We start from the raw sequence: 20839 nt of genomic DNA on the forward strand, positions 1-20839 counted from the left end.
ATCAGAAAATTAAGACTCAGGAGAAGCTGTTCATGGGGAACACTGAAGTCTCCAAGATTGAAGGCCGCGGCAATGTGGTTTTGAAGATGACATCTGGACGTGGAGTCACTTTGACGAATGTGAAGCATGTGCCTGACATGAAGAAGAACCTGGTCTTGGGAACCTTGCTCAACAAGAATGGATTCACCACAAGTCTTGAGGCGGACAAACTCGTGATTAAGAAGAATGGGATGTATTTGGAAAAAAGGGTATGTTAAAGATGGACTTGTCTAGATGAATGTAATGACAATCAATCCGAAAGTTGTAGCTCCAAAAGTTTCAATGAATAAGAAAGAGCTAGTTGTTTATTTGGTTGAGTCTTGTAATATATGGTATGAAAGATTAGGCCATATAAACTACAAATCGATACAAAGATTAATGAATTTAAATCTAAGTCCTAAATGCAAAACATGTAAACAAAAATGCGAAGTATGTGTACAGATTAAGCTCACAAAAACGCCTTCACCTCATGTTGAAAGAATTAATAAACCACTAGATTTAATTCACACTGATTTATGTGATTTAAAATACATACAAACTTGAGGGGGGAAAATCATCTTAAAACAACTATTAAAGTAGTTAGAAACGACTGAGGAGGCGAGTATGATGGTTCATTTAATGCATTCTATAAAGAACATGGAATAATCCATCAAACTACAACTTCTTACTCACCAGAATCTAATGGAGTTGTTGAACGCAAAAACTGAACTCTTAAAGAGATGATTAATGCAATGTTGCAGGAATCTGGGTTACCCCCCAGAACATGTGGAGGGGGGAGGGGGGGAGGGGGGAAAGCGTTGCTTACCACTAATTATATCCTCAACAAAAGTCCACACAAAGTAACTAGCAAAACTTCATATGAATTATGGAAAGGTAATTTAACTTTCGTATAAATACCTCAAAGTGTGGGGGTGCTTAGCAAAAGTTGCGGTACCGTCATCAAAGAAGGTCACTATTGGACCTAAAATAGTGGATTGGACCTTCATCGGATATGCACATAACAGTAGTGCTTATCGATTTCTGGTACATAAATCTGAAATATCAGACATTCATGTCAATACAGTCATGGAATTAAGAATGCATTTTTCTTCGAAAATATTTTTCCATGTAAGGAAAAACAAGGTTCAAAACAAACTCGAGAAGAAAGAGACAACGACAAGGACTCAGAAACTGAGACAAACGTCGAGATTTCTATAAATGATATTTAAGAAAATTAAAAAAAAAATGAACCTCGAAGTAGCAAAAGAGCTTGAAAGGAAAAATCTTTTGGTGAAGATTTCCTAATGGCATTTTTAGTAGAAAATATTCCAAAAACTTTGGCAGAAGCCATGGCTTCACCAGAAGCTCCATCTTGGAACGAAGATGTCAGAAGTGAATTTGATTCTATCATACAAAATTATACATGGTACATAACGGATTTACCACCTGGCTGCAAAGCATTAGGGAATAGATGGATAATGGCATGAAAACCTGGTGGAAAATACAAATCTAGGCTTGTAGTTCAAGGATTCCGACAAAAAGAAGTGTAGAACCTAAATTCGACACAAAGTATTTGATAGTGATCGGGGTTGATCTAGGGAAGATAAATGATGTGGACAACGATATCTTCAGAACACAACGATGTTAAATAGTTTCCAGTAGGCAAAAATAGACTTTATTGATATATGGGATCAAATACAATGAGTTGAACTAGATCGAATGATACACACAAGTTCGATCAAGAAAGAATCTAAAAGTGGCAAGACAATAACATTTATATGAATGTAAGGCTCTCTCTAGGGTTTTCAACGTCTCTTCCTCCTTGTTTCTTTTCCTTCCATTATAGAGAGTCGACTCCGAGATCTCCGTGCCAGCTCCGCGATCTCAGCCTCTTGTTGTGCGATCATTGCGACCTCTGTGACTCCTTCTACGAGCTCGATTCTGGTTGTGGGCCTCGGCATGTCTCGGCCCATGTCTCTGATCGGGGCCCATTTCGGTCTTAACCAAAATTGGGTCCAACATTTGTCCCCCAGCCTTTTTTGATTTGATCGATAAGGAAAAAGGGGCGGTTATCCTTTGGTCTGGATTTTGTGGTTAAATAGTTGAAATCATTCGGGTTCGATTTTAATGATCATTTTCGAAAAGAACCGTTTGTCGGCACGCTTTCTTTTATTATTATTTTAATCGGTAACGGCTACTTTAGTCGCCGCTAGGGCGTAGACTAGGTTATAATTGCCTTTCTCGATAGCGATGATAGAGCCGTTAGGGAGGCTTATATATACGTAGGAGGCTTTCTTTCAGCCTTATCTTTGTTTCCTATCTCAGCTCTCTTTCTCCCTTGCTCAAAAATCTTTCTATTCGAGATCGAGATGTATTTGTCTTTCAATTTTCCTCGTCCAACTACTACTGCGGATGATCTCGAGAACCTTCACGAGGTTCATGGGGTCGATCGTTCTGTCGTTCTTGATTTGGCCAGAGCGGATGAGACCCTGAAACCGTGAGAGAGGGCTACTACAGAGCCTATCTTTCCTTTTCCCATTCTTGCGGTCTTATCTTCCCGATTCCGGAACCAATACTTGAGATCTTGGCAGAGCATGGGTTATCCCTCTCTCAGCTTCTCCCGAATTTCCTCAGGCATCTTGTTGCGTTTCTGGTTAAGGCTAGGGAGGAGGGTCTCGCTTTTGGTCTTAGCGAGTTTCGGCAGTTCATTCTGGTGAAACGGAACAATCAGACCCCTGGGACTTTCCTTGTTTCTCCACGTCCAGGTCGTCACGTCATAGAACATATTCCTTATCGAGACGAGAAGTGGCGCGAACAGTTCTTCGTTTTCAGGATGGATCGAGCATCTATGGGTGACTTCAATTTCTCCCGGCTCTCTCGGCGTTGGGCTGAGAATATCAGTTAGTTTCTATCTCGCCTATGCGTTTAGGGTTTTCGGGATCGAAGACTAAAATTTTTGTTTTATTTTACTTAATGTAGTTCCTGCTGGAAGTTCCTCGATGTTGGATGAGATCTGTGGTATGATGAGAATCCTTCGGAGATGTCGCTCGAATTGGTTCACTTTTGACCAAACTCGGATTCAGACTGTTTTTGCCTTGCCAGTGGGGACTGGCGTAGCTCCTTTAATCGAGAAGTCCGAGGACGAGACCGGGCATTCCCAGGAGGTCGCAGGAGCCTCTTCTGGTCAGGACCAGTCTACGGATCGGTTAAATAGACAGCTCGTGAGGAGGTCGTCGTTCCAAACTTCCGGGTCTGCGTCGAGGAGTCAAGCTTCAGGAAAGTCCCCTTTAATCTCGATCCATGATTCCGACGATGATGATGTTCCAGCAGAAAGTCAGCCTCCTGCTTCGTTGAGTCCTGGTATGGATGAGGAGACTGTGGTGGTGACTCGTAAAGGACGTCAGAGGAGTCTTTGTCCGGTCCATCTCGTCCTAGGTTTATCCCTAGGGGAGATGGTTCTTCATTTGCGGTTCAGAGCGATCTGATTTCCCTTGCTGGTTGTATGAGGTCCGCGGGTTGCCGTCTTCCTTCTCTCGCTTCGTCAGTTGAGAAGGAGGCCTATGCAAAGGTTGCTGTGGCGAGCTCTAAGGTTCGTTTCTCGTTTACCTTTTTTCAAAGAATCACTTCGTATTATTTGCTTATCTCGATTTTTTTTTCAGGTTATGGAGGCTTTCAATGAATATGTCGTGATGACGGAGGATCATGTCGCGGCTTCCAGGAATGATAAGGAAATCGAAAGAATTGGTTCTGAGATCAAGAGGCTTTCAGAAGAGCTTGAAGCCACCAAGCGAGAGGGGAAGGAGGATGCTGAGAAGATCGAAGCTTTGACTGAAGACTGGAAAAGAGTTCATCTGGTAAATAAGGCTCTCAAATCTCGGATGGTCGCTAAACGGGCAAGAATTGTGGCGCTCGAAGTTGAGAGGGATCGGGATGTTCGCAGAGCTTCCCGTATTGCTCGTCGCGACACTGCGGCCAAGTATCGGGAGATTCTTGAATCCTTGAAAGATAGGTGGGCGAGCAAGAAGAATGAAATATCTGCTCATCAGGTGGTTGCGAATATCGATCTCTTGACCGAGCTCAAGGATGGAGGCTTGACTGTGGATGCGGAACTTGCTCATTTGAAGGAAATGGAAAGAGAATGTGTGGATCTTCCGGCGTCGGCTGCTGTGCCTGATTGGTCGATCTCTGAGCTCGATCTTCTTTAAATCTCTGATGATTATGTGGATCAAGTCGGGGGGTCGTCTGTCCCCGATGACTCCGTTTCTAGTTAGCTTTTTCTTTTTTTTAATGTCTTTGGATATTCGCTGATCTTTGATCTCGATATTTTGAATGTTTTTTCTGACGGATAAGTATATAATTTCGGAATATCCCAGTTTCCTTATCTTTCGAGATTATTTCACTTGTGTTGTTGAGATATTGCGAGGTCTCGTCCTTTATAAAGCCTTTAGCTTCATTTGGGAACTTACGTAATATTTCGTTCAATCTCGTTTTTACTTGTTAAATAGCATGATTTCGAGAAGATCTAACTCTCGTGATTCTGACACGGTGCAAACTCGAACTGGTGTTGCCAATGCAGATCGCATTCGATCCGGAGACGTGAGCGACGCACTCACAAAGGTTCTGCGTGAGGAGACTCGACTTCCACGGTCCTCGTCCCAAGGGACCAAAGATCCTGAAGGTGAGGCATTTGTTGCTCGCGTTAAGCCGAGCAGACCAACGGGTTCGGAGGGGCGTGATCGTCCTCCAAAGAAAGCTAAGATGAATGGTTCGGATCGTCGTCTTGTTGTCCCGAATCATATGGTTGATGCCTAGTCGTTTCATTGGCAGTTCTCGCATTCCAAGGACTTCCCCATTACTGAGGATCCATGCAGTGTTGCTCAATTGGTGAGGCATTTCAAGCCCGCCAGATGTCCGCTTCCTTCTCTGCATAATATGACGGAGCGCGAAGCCTATGTAAAGATGGCTGTGGCCCATGCTAAGGTGATTCTTTTTGAAACATGATCTTTGTCGAATCTTTGGTTCGTTTTATCTTTATTGATCTGCCGTGTTTCAGGCTATGGAAGCTAACAATGAGTTCGCGGCGACTTTAGAAAAACGCCTACAGGACGTTCCGCGTTCTGACGAACTTAACGAAATAAAGAAGGTTGTTCGTGAGCTTAAGCTCGGTCTTAAGATGGCTCAAGATCGGGAGCGTGCCAACGCCGCCAAACTGGCTTTCGCCGAAAAGCTGGAGAATCAGGCTGCTACGCTCGAAGCTCTTCTGGTTGTGAGCAACGAAAGGAGATAGGCCCTTGAGCGAATTTCCGTTATGGAGGTGAAGGTTGAATCTTCTGCCAACAAGTTTGCTGATGATCGCCGCCGTGCGGTCTACGATGCCAAGAAGGTTATGGCGGACAGCTATTTGGAAGTATTGGTTTCTCTGAAGGAAAAATGGGAACAAAAGAAGGCGGCGGCTGATAGTGAGGCTCGTCTTTGGGAAGTTGTGGCCAACATAGATCTCCTGAAAGAGTTTATGAACAACAATCTCCTGGCTTCGGATGAGTTGCTGCGGCTTCAAGAAAAGGAGGTCGAGCTCGGATCCGAAGTTGATCTGATGGTGACCTCGGTTTCTCTATCGAGAAGCTCGACCTGCCCCAGATTTTGGAGGATCTGCCCGAGGATTTCTTTGCTAAGGTTCCTTCTGCAGCGGATGATACGGCGAAGTGCTCGGATGACCGGTTGGAGGACGGTGAATTTGGCATCAAAGAATAGATTTTTGGAAATTTTTCTTTTGTTTTGTGTTTTTTTTTGCTTTATAAATATTCCTTTTATTTAATTAAGAAGGGATCGTGGGTCCCGATTTGTTTGTCGCCACTTTATGTTTCGTGCGAGGCTGACCTTTTGGGGGCATGTGTCGATTTTTGTAAATAATCCTATCGACAGTTTTGATGTAACAAAAGATTTTGTTTATTAGTTTTGTAGCGCTTGTTAGCGGAGTTGGCCGCGACCGAGGACTTGACCATGGTCCAGGTTTTTGGTCAACTGTGAATTTTATGCGATTTCCTGATATGAGAAATTTGTTGTGCTCGAACGTCTAGGGATTGTATTTGCTAAGATGTTGGATTCTGTTTTGTTACAAATTAGTGAAAGGAAACAGTCTTTGACATTATCGAGCTGCTGTTCCACGAGTGTTGCGGTGTGGCTACTTTGAGTTTTGTTGGTGGGAGGAGACTGAACTCGTGTCGTGAGTTGCCTACGTACCCTCGTCGAGAGATCAAGTCATAACGTAGTTCGATTATTTCCCTGAGGACAGGGTCGGTTGTTCGATTGTTCGTGTACGTAGGTACGTCTATTTGTTAGCTTTGGTTGTGATTAAGGTTGTTGTTCGATGACCTTAAAGCTGGCGAGGTAGCATGTCCTATAGTTCTTCTAGCTTCCTCTGATAGTTTCGATTCCTTTTGGCGTTGGGAACTTCAGGCATTGGTGATATGTCGAAGGAACTGCCTTCATGCTGTATAGCCAAGGTCTACCAAGGATTGCATTGAATGGGGCTAGACGGTCTATCACGATGAATTCTACGATTTTTCTGACTTCTCCGGCGGTTACCACGAGCTCGATTGATCCGAGAGAGTAGGTGGTCTCTCCTGCGAAGCCAATGAGAGGAGTTTGCTCTTGTTTTAGGAGTGCTTTGGTGAATCCCATTTTCTTAAATGCTTCGTAGAAGATGACGTCGGCCGAGCTTCCGGTGTCGATCATTACTCGGGATAGTTTGCAGCCACCGACGTTGATTCGAATCACGAGACCATCGTCGTGTGGTTTATCGAGGTCTGCGGTTTCGTTGAAGGTGATTTCGTGATCAGGACCTTTTAAAGGGTTCTCTAATTCCTACATTGTTCTCAGCTCTCCTCTGGTATGCTTTAGTTGAGTTGACTGAGTTGCAGAACTTCGAGCCTCCATAAATGAAATCGATCCTTTTCCTACCCTCGTTATGGGTCGGGAAGTTCCATCTCTTAATCGGTGCTGGTTGGTAATGTCTCTGCCCTCCAGACAGATTGCGATTGATGGTCTGCATTCAGTCTTTTTTATGAATCGGTTTTTCCAAGAGCTCGCGAATGTTGTTCATTTTATTCTTTCGCTTGAAGTTGGAAAATCTCATGCTAGGAGGTCTTGTGTTTTAGTTGTACTTCATGACCTGGGGAGGAGTGTTGTCCTCGTCGGTTTTTTCTAGTGTGCGGATTGCTACCGTGATCTCGAAACAGATTTTTCCTTCGGTTTGGCTCTTGATTTCGTCAGTTGCTTTGCTGTTCTGCCCCCATAAAATCATGCCGACTCTTTTCTTCGGAGCCGGAGGTGGAGAGCTTGGTGATTCCTGCTCGATCTCCCTACCCCTTTTGTTCGTTGGGACCTTGGTTTTTCGGTTCGATTTCGGAGTTACTGGTTCCTCTTCTTCTCCTGCTTCTTCGTTAGTTTTCTTATTTTTGTTTTGATTGCGAAGTGCTGCTCGGCATTCCTCGGTTGACTGGCCTTTACGATCGGGGAAGGCGCAGTATTTGCTGAGGTCGTATGTTGATGATTTCTGCGGCGAGTTATTTATTGGGTAGGAGTGTTGTCCCTTGGTGGTTGGTTCTTTGGAGGTAGGCGGCTTTTTAGACGCATTATTCTTGTTCACACTGTATTGTTCCTTTAATGCTGCGACCTCCTCTTCGTGGGTGGCGAAGTACGAGGCTCTGTGTAAGGCGTCGTCCAGTGATACAGGTGTTCGAACTGCCAGTTCTTCCTTAAACTTGGATGAGAACCAAACTCTATTCTTTAATGCTGCTAGGGTGACGAATTCGTTTGGGTGCGAAATCTTGGCCTTGATCTCTCAGAACTTGTTTATGTACGCTCTTAATGGTTCGAAAGGTGCTTGTTTGAGATTCCAAAGGTCTGCTTCGGTAACTTTGGTCTCTATGAAGACTGAGTATTGTTTCAGGAATGTTGACACCAACTGGGTGAAGTTGTCTATAGAATTTTCTTCTAGTCCGGCAAACCATTCTAGTGCGGCTCCAGTGAGATTTTCGGCGAAGAAACGGCAGTACCCAGCTTCTTTTTCGTCGTCGGTGAGGTGCGCTCTCGATATTGCTAGGCGAAAGGATCGCACATGGGCTTTTGGGTCTGTGCTTCCAGCGTACTCTGGGAATTTTAATTTTTCCACGTGATGTAGTCTTACGATGGCGATTATGTTTGTAAACGGGGTCGTTCTTGTTTCTTCAATGACCATATCGATGTCTGGGGCTGAGTTCGTTGCCATGTGCAAAATTGTGTGTATTCTTTTGAGCTCGGCATCGTTCTTTTCAATATAGTTCTGGATGGTTCCGTTTTCGCTCGGGGTTCCCAAATCTTCCCTTTGAGGGTCCACATTGATGGGATCGCGGGGGTCGTGTCTTTGGGTTCGTTCGGCTAGGTTATCGAGCCCTGTCTGATGGAAGGTCCTCGTCGCAGATGGAGTTCTATTTTTGGGGATGGAATGGTTCAGATGCGAAGCTCGCGTCCTTAACTCTTCTTGCCTTTCTGTTGATCCGTTATGGAATTGGACCGGTGCTTCGTGGTCGATGGAGTTCGGTTTCGATTTCGTCCAATCCACTGTAACTTAAACTTCGGTGGGCGATGCCCTGCGGTTGGGACCGTTCTGAATTCTCTCCTGTGTATCGTCCGGATCGGGCGCTGGGGATTTCTGGAGTGCCAAACAGTCTAGTACTTTGTATGTTGGACGTCGCCCTCAATGGGTCGAGAGGTGCTTGGTTTCTTTCTCGAGCATTCGCGGCTCGGTATTCTGCGAGTTCCTTTTCGGCTTGATCTAGCCTATTAGCAAGGGTTTGGTTGGTTGTCCTTTGACCTCGAATCTCGTTGATTAGGGTAGTCATCATTCCTCGGATTTTTGTCAGCTCCCCTCGGGTTTGGGCTAGATGAGTTGGTGAAATCGGTCTGGATTGAGATCAAGTTGGATCGTCGGAGGGTGGTCTGTTTCCGGGATGGTTCCAAACCCGAGCTCCAGTTTACTCTGGAATTGTCGTCTGGCTGATTGGAGGAGATCTATCTTGACTCGAAGTCCCGATCGGAGGGATTCGTTGCATCAGGGCTGTTCCGGTCGCATCTGTGGTTCCCGTTGATCCAACCTCGGTTACTCCGGCTGGCAGGTTGGATCCGACAGGGTCGATGTCTTTGATTCCCGAAGGAGTGGTTCCTGTCGTTTAGTTGGGGTCCATAGTCGCGCTTAGGAAACTTAGATCAGTTTCTTAGCAAAGATATTTTTCGTTTATCTTCCCCACAGTCGGCGCCAAAATGTAGAACCTAAATTCTACAGAAAGTATTTGATAGTGATCGGAGTTGATCTAGAGAAGATAAATGATGTGGACAACGATATCTTTAGAACACAACGATGTTAAATAATTTATAGTAGGCGAAAATATACTTTATTGATAACTGGGATCGAATACAATGAGTTGAACTAGATCGAATGATACACACAAGTTCGATCAAGAAAAAATCTAAAAGTGGGAAGACAATAAGATTGATATGAATGTAAGGCTATCTCTAGGGTTTTCAATGTCTCCTCCTGCTTGCTTCTTCTCCTTCCATTATAGCGAGTCGACTCTGAGATCTCCGTGCCAGCTCCGTGATCTCAGCTTCTTGTTACGCGATCATTGCGACCTCTGTGACTCCTTCTTCGAGCTCGATTCTGGTTGTGGGCCTCGGCATGTCTCGGCCCATGTCTCTGGTCGGGGGCCATTTCGGTCTTGACCAAAATTGGGTCCAACAAGAAGTCTGTGGCGAATTTGATACATATTCTCCAGTAACGAGAATAACATCAATAAGACTGATGATAGCAATCGCAAACTTAAGAGACTTAGAAATCCATAAAATAGATGTAAAATTCGCTTTTCTAAATGGTGATTTAGAAGAGGAAATTTACATGAAACAACCTGAAGATTTCGTCATTCCTGGACAGGAAGACAAAGTATGCCGACTTGTTAAGTCACTTTATGGACTTATACAAGCTCCTAAATAATGGCACGAAAAATTTAACAATTCAATAATGTCAAATGGTTTCAAAATAAATGAATGTGACAAATGCATATACTATAAAACTACCAAAAATGCGTATGTTTTGCTATGTCTATATGTAGATGATATGCTCATTATTGGAAGCAATAAAGACATTATCAATCAAACAAAGAACATGCTCAAAAGGAAATTTGAGATGAAAGACTTGGGATTAGTAGATTCTCGGGGTTAAAGTCACAAGAAATTCAAACAGAATTATCTTAAACTAATCTCATTATGCTCAAAAAATATTAGAGAAATTTAAAAATTTCTCTAATAGTATGGCAAAAACTCCGTTAGATCCATAAATGCACTTGACAAAGAATTCAGGTGAAGCGGTTTCACAAACAAGTATGCACGCGTGATCAGAAGTCTCATGTACTTAAATAATTGTACCTTACCAGATCTAGCGCATGCAGTAAACGTACTTAGTCGATATACAAATAATCCATGTCATACACATTGGAAAGCTATAACGAGAGTACTCAATTACTTGCGCTACACCAAAGATTTTGGACTTCACTATGGTAAAGAACCAATAATTTTAGAAGGATGCAGTGATGCTAACTGGATATCATATTCTAAAAACTCAAAATCCACAAGTGGATATGTATTTATACTAGGAGAAGCAACAATATCATGGAAATCTACCAAACAAACAGTGTTAGCCAGATCCACCATGGAATCTGAGTTCATAGTCTTACACAAAGCAGTTGAAGAAGATGAATGGCTTAGAAATTTTTTGGAAGATATTCCTATGTGGGAGAAAACTGTGCCAGCTATACGCATACTTTGTGATAGTCAATCAGCTATAGCTTGGGCTCAGAATAATCTCTACAATGGTAAATCTCGTCACATCAGAAAACGACATAAAACTATTAGACAACTTATCTCAACTGGTGTAATCACAATAGACTAAATCAAATCGGCTGACAACCTAGCAGATCCATTTACTAAAGGTTTGCCACAAGTTGTTGTTGCTAAATCATCAAAAGGAATGGGTTTTAAGCCTATAACGATTGAGGATGCTTGATTGCAACCCTTCCTATCATGACTAGAGATCCCAAGACGAAGGTTCAAAGGGAAAACAAAATCAAACATAATCTAACCAAAGCACTTTGAGACAGAGTAGTCTCCTCCCAGCTCCTAAGATGATAGAAGTGCTAACGAATGTGAGAAGGATAAGCATAGACTTTTAATGATTCTATAGCTTCTAATGCAAAATATTACTCAATACTTTTCATGGTCAATCACCTAATGAGTGTGAAATGGGGCCATTTCTAGGAGAATGAATGCAATACTATATTTTCTAAGTTCACTCATGAAAACCCGGAATAGTTCAGGGCCAAAATGAACACAATAGAGAACTAAGTTCTACGAGAAAATGAAGCTGCGTTATGCATGTTGTCTCGGTCTATATAAAACACCGGTTGGTTCAAGATATCATGTTCACTTTCTATTAAAGTAAACCCAATTGATATTAACTATGAGTGGTTCAAAGCTTAAAAATGGCACCAACTCAAAAACAATGAATTTTTCGCAAACACTCTCGATAAGTCTGTCTAGTCTAGTCAGGATTAGAATAAGTTTCATGATTAGAGTCTATCGAGTCTGCATATGTTTAGAAGAGTCATTTCTATTCATGTAGTGATTTTTGGATCAAGAAAAGCCGTGGGCTTTTATTAAAATGTGAATTCAAAATGACAACGGCCCATATGATATATATGAATTAAATGAAATGGAAAGAGTGGGAGAGTCCCACATCGGCCAGGGAGGAAATGGAGTAGTATATATATGCTTCTCTATTATCATGGCTTAAACAACTTCAGGAGAGAGGATAGCCACCCCCACGCGCGCGCCACCGCCGTCGTTCGGCCGGCTCGGCTCGTTGTGGTCATGGGCATGGGCTTGGATATTGGGTCTTGGTGGAGGGCCTCCGGCTCAATATGATTATTTTTGGACCAAGTTAAGCTCAACGTTTTGCCATTCAATTCGGGAAAAAACAGCATGCAATTTCATTTAAAAGGACAAGTAGTTTGTCTAGAAAATAAAAATGTCATGCATTTTATCCTCTCGAAATTTTTAAACGAGATAAGAGAGAGTCTTGGGGAATAAGTGTTCGAAACTCAACTTCCCGGGATCGCCGCACGATTTCCGCCAATGTGCGCACACGCTGCATCAGTTACGGAAAGTGGCTCGTCTTCTCCTCTTTAAAAACTCGTCTCCTCCTTCATTTCTCATTAAGTTTTTACGCAACAAAAATCAGCAAATCACCCAGCGTAAGTCTAGAGAGTGTTTTGTAGAAATATTAGTTTGTTAGGCCGTTCAGGAGTGAAGCGTGAATCGTCTGCCATGGTTGTATCATGTGACTTGATATTCGTACAGTTCCGTCTCACTAATGGAGCGAATATTCAGAGTTAAGGAAAGCGATTGTCTCGACTCCATGTCCATTTCTCAAAACGGTTTTCTTCTCGGTTTCTATCAGAATTTGACAATCGTTTCTTTCCTTAATATCGCTTTATATATTACTGTTATTTCAATTCGGTTTCTGCTTCTACATCCTCTTCATCAAAGGTGGTTCCACTACAAGAAAACAGCGGTATACTGAGGGAAAAAATCGTCGGTATGTCGTCGGAATAACGCTATTCCAAGGACATACCGACGAAACAAGTCGTCGGAAATATCTCCTCGGAAAATCATATTTCCTCGGAATTCCGTCGGATATTTCCGACGGAATTCCGAGGAAACAAAATTCCGAGGAAACTCCGAGGACACAGAGTTCGTCGGAAGGTTCCTCGGAATATACCGAGGGACGTCTTCCTCGGAATATTTCGATGGAATTCCGATGGACAAATCCTCGGAAGTTTCGACGAAATATTCCTCGGAATGTATATCGGAAAATTCCGAGGAACTTTTGTCCCTCGGAAAATTCCGAGGAACTTAAGTCGCTCGGAATATTCCGAGGAATTTAAGTTCCTCGGAAAATTCCGAGGAACATGTTTCCCTCGGAACTTTCCGAGGGACAAAAGTTCCTCGGAATTTTCCGAGGGACTTAAGTTCCTCGGAATTTTCCGAGGGTCTGCTTTCCCTCGGAATTTCGAAAAAATTAATTTTTTTTAAAAATTATTTTTATTTTTAAAAATTAAAAATTTTAAAATTTAAATTCGAAAATTTAAAATTAAAATTAAAATTGAATAAAACATAAAACATTAAAACATAGTAGATAATATTCAAAGTTAAATAAAACATTCAGAGTTTTTGGTAAAAAAAAAAAACTACTGGTCTGGAATGTTCGGGAACACCTCGTTCGGGTACATCCTCTTCATCATCTCCATCATCTGCTCGTTCAGCCTCTTCTGGGTCTCATAGCCCGCCTGTTGAGCTGCCATCTGGGTCTCCAACGCAGATATCCGATCATCCTTGTCCTTCAGCTGAGCCGTAAGAACTTCTGGATCAACATATGCCGGTGGTGCAGAAGAAGGAGCAGCCGACCGGGAGCGACGACCCAAACCGACCAAACGTCCCTTCTTCTTTGGAACCGACTGAAATATAAATAACCAAATTTAGATAATATAAATTGATGATAAAATAAAAGTCAAGAAATAATTAAATTGAACTTTAAAAAAAAAAACTTACCGATTCAACGATTTCGTTGATTCGAACCCGGGACAAGTTGGTCGAGGCCGTCGAATCGTCATCATCGGTTTGAAGCTGAGACACTTCGTCATACACCTGAGTTTGGACCAGGTCGACCACGTCCCTCACAAAACCATCATCAATCTGGCCGGTCTTCTTGTTGGTATACGCCCTTTTCATAAGGGCGAGATCATCAACCGGGTCGCCCTCATTTTCTTCCGCCTTCAAAAAAAAAAATTAAACAAACATTAGAAATTTGAAAAAAATGCACAAAAAATAAAATTCTGAAACTTAAATAATTGAAGAAAAAGCGGTTGAACTTACCATGCGATCCGCCAGAGTGGCAATAGATTGAGCACCCAAGTTATGCTTGTAGATGCCCTTTCCTTTACGGTCGCTCCTGCGGTTGTTGGAGTTGGTGGAAGAAGTTTCTTTCGTCTCTTCTTTATCCCAATGCGCACACAACTCCTTCCAGACCGTGTCGTTCATCGACTTTGGGACCTTTTAATTTAAAAAAAAAAAGTTTAATAATTTAAAAAATAGTTTAATAAATTAAAAATTGTTAATAAATTAAAAACTACCTTGTTTACTTCCCACTTCTTCTTCCACTCGTACATCTGCTTCCCATAGTTGTCCATAACTTTATGGACAAAATGGTGATAGATAGAGAGCGTATCATCGGAATTCCAGTTGAATTCTTGCTGAAATAGTTTAAAAATAAGTTTTAATAAATAAAAAATAGTTTAATAATTTAAAAATAGTTTAATAATTAAAAAAATAGTTTTAATAATATTTAAAATGTCTAATAAATATAGAAAATAGTTTAATAATTACAAAAAATAGTTTTAATAATATTTAAAATGTCTAATAAATATAGAAAATAGTTTAATAATTACAAAAAATAGTTTTAATAAATAAAAAATATAAGTTAAAAATTTGAATACTTACCGCAAACTGACGAAACCACAGATGCTGCTTCTCGATAGGGAAGTGAGTGAAAGTCGGATGTCCCCTGTCGAGGGCCGAGTACATCATACGGTTGATCCATGCGCTGATCCCGTTCCCGGATCGGTTGAACCTAATAAAAAAACAAATTATTAATAAAAAAACAGTTTAAATAAAAAATAGTTAAAAAAATAAAAGTTAAATTACCATGTTTGACCATGTCCATGTGGATACTCAGTGAGATAGGGAAGATGGTCACGACCGGGCTGTCGAACCAACTCCGCAACACTCATCACTCCCGGAGGACCCGGAGGAGCAGGAGCGGGTGCAGCAGCGGGAGCGGGAGCAGCAGGAGCGAGTAATGGAGAGGGAGATGTATGGTAGGAGCTGTGGGGCGAAACGGAATCCTGAACATAGCTGGACGAACCCCGAGACTGGCTCCCCATACCACCCCGGCTACGACGCTGGCGAGACCGGATCTGATCATCATTAGACCTGTAAATTAAAAAAAACAAATTTAAAAATTAGTTCTAATAATTTTAATTAAAAAAACAGTTTAAATAAAAAATAGTTAAAAAAAATAGTTTTTAATCACAAAAATATAAATAGTTTAATAATTAATAAAAAAAGTTTTAATAAATAAAAAATAGTTTAAAAATTTTAAAAATAGTTTAAATAAATCCCAAAAACATTTAATAATTACGAAAATTAGTTTTAAAAAATATTTAAAATGTTAAATAATTACGAAAAATAGTTTTTAAAAATATTTAAAATGTTAAATAATTACAAAAAATAGTTTATATTTAAAAAAAAAACTATTTATAACCACAAAAAAAGTTTTATAGATTTTAAAAATGTTTAATAAATATATAAATGAATTTAAAATGCAAAAAATAGATTTTATATACAAAAAACGTTTTCAATATATATATATAATTACAAATTCGATTTTTATAACCACAAAATTAATAGAAACTAAAAAAAAAATTCAAATCAAGTGAAATACATAATCAAACTCGATTTTACACAAATCTACCATTCACCCTAACAAAATCTATAAATCTCATTCCAAAATCATCAAATCTACTTAAAAACCATACAAATCTAACCTAAAAGAGTGGGATAGGGTTCTTACATGATTATGGGGGAGGATTAGGGGAGATTCGCCGGAAATCGCGAGAGAGAACGGTGGAGGCGCCGGAAATCGCGAGAGGGAGGGAAGGAGGCGCCGGAGAGAAAGAGAGAAATGGGGAAGAAGATCGGGCTCGCCCTAATATTATGAGGCATCTGACGGAAACTATCCGTCGGAATTTCCTCGGATATATTTTATATTTCCGTCGGAATTTCCTCGGAATTCTTTGATTCAATTTTCGCGAAATATTTGGCGGCTTGGTTTACCCCTATAAAATGATCATTTACCATCTGCTCAGTACCTACACCGTAATCTACATCCGTTCTAATTGGATCTTCTAATCTAACCGCTGGCTGAGGTTCGCTAGTACTACCATGTTCATAATCAGTTTCTCCATGATGATACCAAATTTTGTAACTTCGTGTAAACCCACTCAAATATAGATGAGTCCAAACATCCCATTGTTTAATAACTTTTTTATTTTTACAATTAGAGCAAGGACATCTTAACATACCTGTTTTTGCTTCCGGTTGTCGGTGAACTAACCCCATGAATTCGGTTATACCTTGTTGGTATTCTTCCGTAAGCAATCTCGTGTTCGGATCCAAATGAGGTCGATCGATCCAAGAACGAAAATAATTTGAAGAAGACATGTTTTTTATGAATCAAATTCGTGTGTAAAGAAAGTGAGAGGGAGGATGAAGATATGGAGTGAATGAAGAGAAAGAGGGGTGCTTGTATTTATAGTTGAAATCCTGTCGACGGTCCGAGGAAATTCCGACGGAATTCCGATGCAAACGGCTAGTTCGTCGGAATTTCCTCGGAATTTTTAAAATCCCCCAACGGCTCTCCAACGGCTCTCTAACGTCTATAATATTTCCTCGGAATTCATCGGTTTTTTCCGAGGAATACTAGTTTCCTCGGTATTCCGTCGGAATATTCCGACGAGATGAATTATCCTCGGAATTCCGTCGGAATATTCCAAGGAAATTCCGAGGAAGCCAAATTTTGTGTTTCCTCGGAATTGCCTCGGAAATTCCTCGGTATATTCCGAGGAATTCATTTTCCGTCGGAACGTCCGTCAGAATACCGCTGTTTTCTTGTAGTGTTCCTGCACATAAAATAGAGCCCCTAACCGTTGCTGAGCTGAACCAGTATGTCGTTACAGCAGATTCTCAGGTATAACCTCCTTTAAAAACTGGATATGCCGTGCTTTTGGTTTTAATTGTTATTTTCCTCTTCAGTGTGTCAGATTATTGAGTTTCTCTGTAAGGCCGAGGTGACAAGTATTCAGGCCGAAAAAGGGATGGTGTTACATTGGGTGCTCCAAATGCACAAAAAAACTCCAGCGTGAAGTTTCTTCTTTCTCTTGCCTCTTCTATGATAACTGATAAACCAAAGGCTGTGGTTGTCCTGAGGTAAATCTTGTGAAATTTTCTTTTTCCAAATGTTTAAGTATAGTTGGTATTTGGTTCATGAACAGTAATTGACTTAACTATCCATTGTCAGTGACAGACCAGACGTATGATGTTGTCTTTGTGGCCATCGATCAGAGATTGCTAGGTGAACCAACATTCAAGCTGCTGAAGCTGCTCAGATTTTGGTAAGACCTCCGATGAATCACATAAAATTAGCTTATGCTAATCATTTTTTGGTCGGTTTAACTGTATCCCGTATCATAACCGAGCACGAGAGGGCACACTTACCAGCCTTTGTTAATGATGTGAGTACCTTATATTTTGTTTTAGCGTACAAGTATCCCAACTTTACACTCACATCATTCCGTTTTTAACAGGTGGATGACAATGCCAGGAGACAAGACAGAAGCATCAAATATCCCTCCTGGTGACAACGGGCCAGGACTCGTGCGGAGTTAGAAGATGGTATGACATCAGAACTCGGTGAGGAGACCATTGACAACAACCAGCCATCCTCATCTGTTGTCACTAATGTCAACCGTCCAGCTGCTAGCAATCAGAAAAATATAGCCAGTTAGAATTTGAAGAAGAAGGCACGTCGGAGATAGGCCGGCATGGATTAAACAATGAAAAATTCCCTAAAATAACTATTTTTAAGTTTTTGTCACAATAACTTTAAAAAGACTATTTGAGAGAATTGCCCTTAAACAATTCCCCACCACTTTTGCTTATCAAAAATATTGCTTTGGCATCTTTCTATTTTAATTTAAACTCTTTTTTTTTTGCAACAAACGGCTATTCTATTACTCAAACATGAGGTGGCCTGGGTAACCAGACCGGGATAGAACAACCAATAAAACAAAGTGATCTGTGAAAAGATCGAGCATTCCTAGCTAAAGAATCAGCGATCTCATTTTGCGTTCTTGGCACGTAGGTGATCTTGAAATCCGAATAACACATCAGGATGATTTGAATGACCTCCGTTGAAAAGTTTGGCCATGCTTTGGGGTCCTTTATCATCGCAATCAGGTCTTTGCAATCTGTTCCAAAATTTTGGCAGTTTGAATGCTGAAACATAATTTCCATTGTCCGTTTCAAAGCTTCCAGTTCCGAGTGTAGTGCAATTTAAACTCTTTGTTAGGGTGGATGTTTTCATTATTATGCAATTTTTTCCATTTCTTTTTAATTTAATTTTAACTATTTGTTGCAGTGATTGTCTACACTATTTAAATCTCACAACCGAATTTGTGTGGAATAACCATTTAACTCTCTCTCTTTATTAATCATTTTCTTGAATAACCGAATTTGCATATAAATCAAATCATGAAAATTCATAAGAAGTTAGCAACAAAAATCTGTGTTAAAGTTTAAAAAAAAAATTCCAAAACCATTAATATAGGAAACATATTTACCATGTTCCGCAACAGCTGTGTTACTCTACAAAAATCAGAAATGTTTAAAAAGCTGACCATGCTGCGTTAGCTTAAAAAGTTGCACTAACCAACTACCGTATTTAAAAAATTGTTATAAAGCATCAGTGCGTCGTTTTAGATCATTCACACGTTTACCAAATTTCTTTGTGATTTACTTTAGGTAAAACCACTTATAAGGTAGCTCTGTTTCAGCACTAACTAACCTCCAGAATATATAATCACCATCACTTTTGTAAGCCAGCAGCAGCGGGGGAGACAATATGATCTACCAAATTCTGACGAGATTGGTGGTCTTTTAGTTGGTGACTTCTCAGAAAATTCAGCTGGTAAAGATATTGTAGTAGAGTTTAAATCATCAAAGTTTCAGATTTGAAATTTAAATTTATGGTTCGGCATATCGTGTTCTGCTTAATCTTTGCCGCCAAGTGTGTGGACATCTTCTCAGTTATTTTGCAGGTTTTAATTTAAAATTTTTTTGGTTTGTTTTTACATTCTTATAACTTACTGCTGAATAAAAATATGTTTATTAAAATTGATTCAAGAATGTCAGGAGCCGCCTTTCAATGAGGACATGCCGAGGTTGCAGATAGAGACTTTTACTATACTCTTGAGGATATTCTGTCTGAAGAGATCAAGTCGAAAGAGAGTGTGACTTGGTCTGTGCATAGACCAAACACTATCTTCGGCTTCTCTCCGTATAGCTTGATGAACATTGTGGGGACTCTCTGCGTCTAGGCAGCCATCTGCAAGCACGAAGGGTATAAATTGTTTTTTTTTTCAGGAGCAAGGAGGCGTGGGAAGGTTTCACGACGGCGTCAGACGCTGATCTGATCGCTGAGCAGCAGATTTGGGCTGCGGTTGATCCTTACGCCAAGAACTAAGCATTTAACTGTAGCAACGCTGATGTTTTCAAGTGGAAACATCTTGGGGAAGATTATTGCTGAGCAGTTTGGGATCTGAGGAGTATGGATTCAAGGAAGGGAAAAATGTGGGGTTGGTAGAGATGATGAAAGGGAAAGAGAGGGTTTGGAAGGAGATGGTGAAGGTCATTTGCAGGAGAAGAAGCTTGATGAGGTTGGTGTGTGGTGTGGTGGTTTGCTGATGTTGTGCTTGGTGTTGAAGGAATGATTGATAGTATGAATAAGAGCAAAGAGTATGGATTTCTTGGTTTCAGGAACTCCAACAACTCTTTTATCTCTTGGATTGATAAGTACAAGGCTTTCAAGATTGTGCCTTGATTCATCTTCTACATAACATACGCTTTGATGTTACTCTGTTTCTTTGTTTCATTTCTATGTTTCTATCAAAATCTCAGTTCTTTGTTGGTTTCTATGTTTTTCTTTTCCTTATGTTCTCATCACCACATGTAAATTATTTTAGATCAAAGTTAATGTTATGTTCTTGTATGGCATGTGAGCTACTTGGGTTTAGTCCAGCAGCAGCAGATCCCAAGGGTTGAATAAGTTTGAGTGCAGTTTGCGACAAGATGAAACGATTAGACATGTAGGTTTAACAACAACATATGAGGGGAAACTAATGATAGACAAGAACTGAGAGATAATCTTGGGAAAAAGGAAGAAAGAGAAGAAAAAAAATTAGAGGCTGACATTAAGGCTGTTTAATATGGTAAAACCGAACCGTACCGAACCGAACCGAACCGAAATAGACAATATGGTTTGGTTTTGGTATATACCATATAAACCGAATGGATATAATTTTATAAAAACCGTAGGATTTGGATATGGTTTGGTATATAACCGATTAAACCGAATAAACCGAACAAAACCGATTAAAAATAGAAACATGTAAATATGTATCTATTTTATAACAATACATGAAAATATATTTGTTACATAAGTTAAATTTGTGTTAATAACTATTACCATAATTTTATAGTAATAAAAAACCTTAATTTGTAAAACACTTGAAATATAACTAAATAACAATACATCGCAATTCAGACATCTTATTTTCTAAGTCTTTTTTTGATATTTTTGCTTTATTTTAGTCTTTACTAAATTAATATGAAGATTATAAATTTGAGGGACAATAATTAATGGAAAATTTTCGATTGAAAAAGTATGACTTTAATGAACACTAAATATAGAAGAGTGAAAAAAACTTTTCTTTCATGTTTCTGTTTTGTTTCATATTTTTATTTTCAAAATTTCAAATTTTGATTTTAGTTATAGATT

General features: G+C 40.3%; 3 protein-coding genes and 1 pseudogene across 6 annotated transcripts in view; 3 read left to right on the plus strand and 1 right to left on the minus strand.

Annotated features, from left to right (window-relative positions):
• LOC103833097 overlaps positions 1-20839 on the plus strand; it is a 1138500-nt gene that overhangs the window by 515105 nt on the left and 602556 nt on the right. The gene's annotated exons all lie outside the window — the stretch shown is intronic.
• Positions 33-4223, plus strand: LOC103833271. The gene is made up of 5 exons (XM_009109363.2): positions 33-248; positions 2633-2918; positions 2998-3437; positions 3494-3607; positions 3678-4223. The coding sequence occupies exons 1-5, from the start codon at positions 33-35 to the stop codon at positions 4221-4223; spliced, it is 1602 nt and encodes a 533-aa protein (XP_009107611.2).
• On the minus strand, positions 7172-8287 carry LOC103833272. The gene is made up of 2 exons (XM_009109364.2): positions 7937-8287; positions 7172-7780 (listed from the first exon to the last, which is right to left on the minus strand). Exons 1-2 carry the CDS (start codon positions 8285-8287, stop codon positions 7172-7174), a joined length of 960 nt encoding a protein of 319 aa, XP_009107612.2.
• Positions 10760-20072, plus strand: LOC103833273 (annotated as a pseudogene).

Source organism: Brassica rapa, chromosome A08 (genome assembly GCF_000309985.2).
Source record: "Brassica rapa cultivar Chiifu-401-42 chromosome A08, CAAS_Brap_v3.01, whole genome shotgun sequence".
Classification (NCBI taxonomy): Eukaryota; Viridiplantae; Streptophyta; class Magnoliopsida; order Brassicales; family Brassicaceae; genus Brassica; species Brassica rapa.

Bases quoted from the DNA above. Each gene is read 5' to 3' on its own strand.
- LOC103833272 (XM_009109364.2), bottom strand. From the start codon at position 8,287: ATGGCAACGAACTCAGCCCCAGACATCGATATGGTCATTGAAGAAACA. The intron at 7,781-7,936 runs GTTACCGAAGCA...TTCTCATCCAAG, and splicing joins CAGTCTTCATAGAGACCAAA to TTTAAGGAAGAACTGGCAGT.
- LOC103833271 (XM_009109363.2), top strand. From the start codon at position 33: ATGGGGAACACTGAAGTCTCCAAGATTGAAGGCCGCGGCAATGTGGTT. The intron at 2,919-2,997 runs GTTAGTTTCTAT...TACTTAATGTAG, and splicing joins GCGTTGGGCTGAGAATATCA to TTCCTGCTGGAAGTTCCTCG. The intron at 3,608-3,677 runs GTTCGTTTCTCG...TTTTTTTTTCAG, and splicing joins TTGCTGTGGCGAGCTCTAAG to GTTATGGAGGCTTTCAATGA.